Genomic DNA, 7712 nt, shown 5'->3' with positions numbered 1-7712 from the left:
GGTGCCACTTCTGCTTCCCCGCCAGACGCAACGTCACCATTGCAGTGTGACGGACACATGACGGCGGTCGGCTGGTAGGGGGCAAGTTGATGACGGCAGTCGGCTGGTAGGGGGCAAGTTGCATGGCTCTGATCTGGTGGCCATGGACTACTGACATGACTGGGGAACCAGGTTCCTGAGAATATCTCCCAGTCCTCTGTGCATTTACTAACTGTAGGGTTCAGTAGGGCTCTTCAGGGCATTTACATCAGGAAACTGACCCATACACCTCAATAAGGAGAGCAGTCAGAGCTCTGCCCACATCTCTCCTCATGAGCTGCGCCATTACACCGGCAGTGAGCCCTAGCTGTTCCCTGCAGCCTCCAGTGCACCGGCTGCAGCACGGGGATTGTCTCAGCGCGGGGACTAATAAAGCTTTCCTTCTTCAAAACCAATGGCAGGGACTTGGGACTCTGGGGAAAGAGGGCAAGTGCGGAGGTAGCAGGGGCTGTAGCGTCAGTGTGAGGCGGTGCAAGCACGGAGTGTGGCCGGCAGTGAGCGGAGGCAGAACGGCGGCTCGGCGCCATGAGTGACCGCAGCTTTATATGCCGGCACTGCCTGTGGTGGAGTCAGGGATAATGGCTGCCGCTGCGGAGTGCATGTACAGAAGCACCTGACAGACTCCATGGAGACGGAGGAGGCAGAGTCTGACAGTAAGCGTGTGTGTACTGGTGGCCATGGTGCATTGTGCCGCTCAGCACCTGGAGCATTGAGCTGCTCTGCAGAGTGACGGGCTTCTAGGAATGTGGCTCTCCTCCATGTGTGTCTGCTGTGATTATACCTAAGGGGCTATTCGGAGCTAAAGATTAACTATTGGGCCACAGCTTGCTGTCGTGCACTCAAGTGATGTGGAAAACGCACCAGGACAGTGTTTACATGGCAATGTTATACGCTAATCCGAGCACGCACGTACGCCATCACGTTCTACAATGCTCATTCACATGTACACATTAGGGTATGTGCCCACAGTCAGGAATTGGCAGCACTTTGTACCCAGCACATGTCCGCTATGTCCAAAGCGCTGCCATCTAATGAACGCGGGTGACTCCGCATGTGATCGCTGAACCGTGCAGATTCACCACATCCAATACATTGTAGGGGTGAGATTTATCTTGCGGAGGCTGGCGTCTCCACAAGAGAAATTGACATGCTGCGGTCTGGATAGAGACGCCGCATGTCCGTCTCTGTGGGCGTTTGTGCACGCTTAGTGGGCATGGGTTTTCTTGAAATCCCATCCACTATGCTGTAACACAGTGTTCCCCAAGTTCGGTCCTCAAGAGCCACCAACAGGTCATATTTTCAGGATTTCCTAAAGGTACTGTCACACTCAGCAACTTTTGAACGATAACGATAGCGATCCGTGACGTTGCAGCGTCCTGGATAGCGATCTCGTTGTGTTTGACACGCAGCAGCGATCTGGATCCTGCTGTGACATCGCTGGTCGGAGCTAGAAGTCCAGAACTTTATTTTGTCGCTGGATCGGCGTGTGTAACGCCGATCCAGCGATGTGTTCACTGGTAACCAGGGTAAATATCGGGTTACTAAGCGCAGGGCTGCGCTTAGTAACCCGATATTTACCCTGGTTACCATTGTAAATGTAAAAAAAAAACACTACATACTCACATTCCGGTGTCTATCACGTCCCTCGCCATCAGCTTCCCGCACTGACTGTGAGCGCCGGCCGTAAAGCACAGCGGTGACGTCACCACTGTGCTCTGCTTTACGGCCAGCCGGCGCTCACAGTCAGTGCGGGAAGCTGATGGCGAGGGACGTGACAGACACCAGAATGTAAGTATGTAGTGTTTTTTGTTGTTTTTTTTTACATTTACAATGGTAACCAGGGTAAACATCGGGTTACTACGGTAAGCGCGGCCCTGCGCTTAGTAACCCGATGTTTACCCTGGTTACCCGGGGAATTCGGCATCGTTGGTCGCTGGAGAGCTGTCTGTGTGACAGCTCTCCAGCGACCACACAAGGACTTTCCAACGATCACGGCCAGGTCATATCGCTGGTCGTGATCGTTGGAAAGTTGATCAGTGTGAAGGTATCTTTAGTATTGCCCAAGTGAGAATTCCATCACCTGAGCCATTCTACACTATGTTCCAAATTATTATGCAGATGACATTTTTCTCGGATTTTCCTAAATGGTCGGTGCAAATGACAGTCAGTCTAATAAAAGTCATCACCCGCTAGATTATACATCAAATTTTATTGAACCTCCCAATGATAACAGTATAATCTCCAAAATGAATAAAAACTCAAAATGCACTGTTCCAAATTATTAAGCACAGTAGAATTTGTAAACATTTGATATGTTAAAGAACTGAAAATGCTCATTTGTCGAATTTGCAGCATTAGGTCATATTCACTGAACAAAAAAGCTATTTAACTCCAAAACCTCCTAACAGGCTAAGTTACATGTTAACATAGGAGCCTTCTTTGATATCACCTTCACAATTCTTGCATTCTTGAGTTTTGGAGAGTTTCTGCTTGTACGTCTTTGCATGAAGTCAGAATAGCCTCCCAGAGCTGCTGTTTTGATGTGAACTGTCTCCCACCCTCATAGATCTTGTGCTTGATGATACTCCAAAGGTTCTCTATAGGGTCGAGGTCAGGGAAAGATGGTGGCCACACCATGAGTTTATCTCCTTTTATGCCCATAGCAACCAATGACTCAGAGGTATTCGTTGCAGCATGAGATGGTGCATTGTCATGCATGAAGATGATTTTGCTCCTGAAGGCACGTTTCTGCTTTTTAGACCATGGAAGAAAGTTGTCAGTCAGAAATGCTATTTACTTTAGAGGTCATTTTCACATCTTCAGGAACCTTAAAGGGCCCCACCAGCTGTTTCCCCATGAGTCCGGCCCAAAACATGATTTCTCCACCTCCTTGCTGACATCGCAGCCTTGTTGCGACATGGTGGCCATCCACCAACCATCCACTACTCCATCCATCTGGACCATCCAGGGTTGCTCGACACTCATCAGTAGACAAGACTGTTTGAAAATTAGTCTTCATGTATGTCTGGGCCCAGTGCAACCATTTCTGCTCATGAACACTGTTTAGGTGGCCAAATAGTAGATTTATGCACCACAGCAAGCCTGTGAGGGATCCTACACCTTGCGGTTCGAGGGACTCCAGAGGCACCAGCAGCTTCAAATAACTGTTTGCTGCTTTGCAATGGTATTTTGGCAGCTGCTCTCTTAATCCAATCAATTTGGCAGAAACCTTCCTCATTATGCCTTTATCTGCATGAACTCTGTCTGTGCTCTGTTTCAGTCACAAATCTCTTCACAGTATGATGATCACAAAGTTTTTGTGAAGTACCTAATTTTTTCATACCTTGTCCAAGGCATTGCACTATTTAACGCTTTTCAGCAGCAGAGAGATCCTTTTAATTTCTCATATTGCTTGAAAACTTTGGCCTGCTTAATATTGTGGAACATCATTTTTAAGGAGTTTTCCTTTAATTAGAATCACCTGGAAAATTAATTATCACATGTGTTTAAGATTGATTTCAGTTATCTATTGAGCCCTGAGACACAATACCATCCACAAGTTTATTTGAAAAACAAAACAATTAAATCTTTATGACACTTAAATCCAATTTGCATAATAATTTGGAACACAGTGTAAGGAAATCCTGAAAACACGACCTGTTGGTGGCTCTTGAGGACTGGAGTTGGGGAACACTGCTGTAACATCTGGACGCTGCTCAAGTACACAGCGTCCAACCCGCAGGGTTTACTGATCATCTGCATATTCCCTTAGGCCTTTTTTCCACTTGCTAGAAAAAAAACGGTCCGATTTACGGACCGAAAAAACGAATGTAACGTATGCGAGTGTCATGCGTTTTCTTTTTTTTTTTTTTTTATCTCAACATCCGTATGACATCCATATTGCTGTCCGATTTTTTTTTTTTACGCACGGGTCTCCTTTGAAAAGCCGGTAATTCAGTGCAGTGTACAGTAAAATCACACTGACAGGCTAGATTAGAGTAGATATATACACCATAGAATAGGGGTATATATATATATATATATATATATATATATATATATATATATATATATATATATATATATATATATATATATATATTGTCTAAGGGTTTTTCCGTCTGTCTGTCTGTCTTGGAAATCCCACGTCTGATTGGTCGAGGCCGCCAGGCCTCGACCAATCAGCGACGGGCACAGTCTGCCGCGAATTCGCCTCGACCAATCAGCGACGGGCACAGTATCGACGTAGATGTCATAATGGTTGCCATGGCGACGATGATGTCATAAAGGTTGCCTCGACCAATCAGCAACGGGCACAGTCTGCCGCGAATTCTGGAATCATCATTGTCCATATACTACAGGGACATGCATATTCTAGAATACCCGATGCGTTAGAATCGGGCCACAATCTAGGCCTGGCGGCCTCGACCAATCAGAGACGTGGGATTTCCAAGACAGACAGACAGACGGAAAAACCCTTAGACAATTATATATATATATATATAGACTAGATTGTGGCCCGATTCTAACGCATTCTAGAATATGCATGTCCCTGTAGTATATTGACAATGATGATTCCAGAATTCGCGGCAGACTGTGCCCATTGCTGATTGGTCGAGGCAACCTTTATGACATCATCGTCGCCATGGCAACCATTATGACATCATCGTCGCTGTGCCATAAAGGACGTAGACATCCTGGCGGCCTCGACCAATCAGAGATGCGGGATGTCTACGTCCTTTATGACATCATCGTCGCTGTGCCCATCGTTGATTGGTCGAGGCCTGGTGGCCTCGACCAATCAGAGACGCGGGAATTCCTGGACAGACAGACAGACAGACGGAAAAACCCTTAGACAATTATATATATAGATATATATATTTTAATACAGCGCTAGATAGCTTAAAAGCCGGTAATTCAATTGCCGGCTTTGGCTATCTCCTTAACAAACCCGACATGATATGAGATGGTTTACATCCCTCACATGCAGTGTGACCAAAGGAATAAAATGATCTCCACTATGGTACTCATATAAAATAACAATTTTATTTAGATCAAATATAAAACATGTAAAAATACAATTTACTACATGCAAAGAAGGTGCAAAATCCACAAAGAGGGACTATGCTGCCATAGGCATACTCAAAACAACCAGGATAGGCACTAGCACATATAAACACAATTGACTACCAATGAGAACAGCCTAAGTGTGTGTGAAAGTCACCATTACTAAGAGCTATAGAGGCAATGCAATAATGCCCTAGGGGCAGAGGGACGCGGGGCACTCACACAGGACGCACAGCAAGGTATTTTATCTTTGTCCACATTACCCACTATATGTGTGCCATTTAGGTCCACAGTCGCCATTGTCTTGAGCTAGATGGCTGCTGGCTTTTCCCACTTTGGAGACTTTTCATTATTATATGCATTATTGCATTGCCTCTATAGCTCTTAGTAATGGTGACTTTCACACATACTTAGGCTGTTCTCATTGGTAGTCAATTGTGTTTATATGTGCTAGTGCCTATCCTGGTTGTTTTGAGTATGCCTATGGCAGCATAGGCCCTCATTGTGGATTTTGCACCTTCTTTGCATGTAGTAAATTGTATTTTTACATGTTTTATATTTGATCTAAATAAAATTATTTTATGAGTACCATAGTGGAGATCATTTTATTCCTTTGGTCACACTGCATGTAAGGGATATATTGGTAGTTGGTACTTTACCCTTCATATGGGAGGGATGTATGTAGTACTTTATTGAGCAACCGTTTGTGAATATATGAGATGGTTTACATACAGTAAACCATCTCATATCCCCTTTTTTTTGCATATTCCACACTACTGTTGTTAGTAGTGTGTATGTGCAAATTTTTGGCGCTCTAGTTATTATAGTTAAGGGTTAAATCGCGGAAAAAAACATCTTCCCCCAGCCACCTCAGAAAAGGCACATCTGGAAGATGCGCCTATTCTGGCACTTGACCACTCTCTTCCCACTCCCGTGTAGCCCTGGGATATGGGGTAATAAGGGGCTAATGTCACCTTGCTATTTTAAGGTGACATTAAGCCAGGTTAATAATGGAGAGACGTCAATTATGACACCTATCCATTATTAATCCAATTGTATGAAATGGTTAAAAAACACACACACACACATTATTGCAAAGTATTTTAACCCCTTAGCGACCGCCGATACGCCTTTTAACGGCGGCCGCTAAGGGTACTTAAACCACAGCGCTGTTAATTAACAGCGCTGTGGAAAAAGTAAATAGCGCCCCCCAGAGTCAGATTTTCTCCGGGGTCTCGGCTGCCGGGGGTAGCCGAGACCCCAGAGAACATGATTCGGGGGGTTTTGTACCGACCCCGCATTTGCGATCGCCGGTAATTAACCGTTTACCGGCGATCGCAAAAAAAAAAAAAAAAAAAAACGCGATTTCTTTTTAATTTCTCTGTCCTCCGATGTGATCGCACATCAGAGGACAGAGAAAAGGGGTCCCCGATCGCCCCCCAATACTCACCTATCTCCCCCGGTGCTCCTCGTGGCTCCCGGTGGGCGCCGCCATCTTCAAAATGGCGGGCGCATGCGCAGTGCGCCCGCCGGCCCCGGGAGAATCTTTGGGGTCTCGGCTACCGGGGGTAGCCGAGACCCCAAAGAGCATGATCGGGGTCGGTTTTTACCGACCCCTGTTTTGCGATCGCCGGTAATTAACTGTTTACCGGCGACCGCCAAAAAAAAAAAAAAAGCAAAGTGTAATTCTCTGTCCTCTGATGTGAGCGCACATCAGAGGACAGAGAAATAGGGGGATTCGGGGACCCTATCATACTCACCGGTGTCCCTGGGTCCTCCTGCTGCTCCTCCTGGCCGCCGGGGAAAAGAAATTGGCGGGCGCATGCGCAGTGCGCCCGCCATCTGTCTTCATCTGCCGGCCGGCAGGAGAAGAGCAGTTGGGGCTAAAATTAGGGTTAGGGCTAGGGTTAGGGCTAAATTTAGGGTTGGGGCTAAATTTAGGGTTAGGCTTCTTTCACGCTTACGACGGTACGGGGCCGTCGCAATGCATCGGCCCGACATACCGACGCACGTTGTGAAAATTGTGCACAACGTGGGCAGCGGATGTAGTTTTTCAACGCATCCGCTGCCCAATCTATGTCCTGGGGAGGAGGGGCGGAGTTACGGCCACGCATGTGCGGTCAGAAATGGCGGATGCGACGTACAAACAAACGTTACATTGAACTTTTTTTGTGCTGACGGTCCGCCAAAACACTGATCCAGTGCACGACGGACGTGACGTGTGGCCATCCGTCACGATCCGTCGGCAATACAAGTCTATGGGCAAAAAACGCATCCTGCGGGCACATTTGCAGGATCCGTTTCTTGTCCAAAACGACGGATTGCGACGGATGCCAAACGACGCAAGTGTGAAAGTAGCCTTAGGGCTAGGGTTGGGGCTAAAGTTAGGGCTAGGGTTGGGGCTAAAGTTAGGGTTAGAGTTGGGATTAGGGTTTGGATTAGGGTTAGGGTTGGCATTAGGGTTACGCTTGGGATTAGGGTTAAGGTTAGGGTTGTGATTAGGGGTGTATTGGGATTAGGGTAAGGTTTGAGGTTAGGGTTGAGATTAGGATTAGGGGTGTGTTGGATTTAGGGTTTTGATTAGGGTTATGGTTAGGGTTGGCATT

The 7712-nt window shown here is 46.6% G+C and overlaps 1 protein-coding gene across 4 annotated transcripts in view; it reads left to right on the top strand.

The window, feature by feature from the left end:
- Window positions 1-432: 432 nt before the first annotated feature.
- LOC138637993 (major facilitator superfamily domain-containing protein 8-like) overlaps window positions 433-7712 on the top strand; it is a 184133-nt gene continuing 176853 nt past the window's right edge. For 2 of the 4 annotated variants that reach the window (XM_069726932.1, XM_069726931.1), the window contains exon 1: window positions 492-692. Coding sequence is in view for 2 of the 4 variants with exons in the window: in XM_069726934.1 (XP_069583035.1) it covers window positions 665-692 (28 nt within the window). In the remaining 2 variants the exon portion in view is untranslated. Of the gene's footprint in view, window positions 693-7712 lie in introns of all 4 variants that reach the window. The other 2 variants (XM_069726934.1, XM_069726935.1) reach the window with 2 other exon arrangements.

Source organism: Ranitomeya imitator, chromosome 5 (assembly GCF_032444005.1).
Source record: "Ranitomeya imitator isolate aRanImi1 chromosome 5, aRanImi1.pri, whole genome shotgun sequence".
Taxonomy (NCBI): domain Eukaryota; kingdom Metazoa; phylum Chordata; class Amphibia; order Anura; family Dendrobatidae; genus Ranitomeya; species Ranitomeya imitator.
This window is presented reverse-complemented; position numbering and strand designations above follow the sequence as displayed.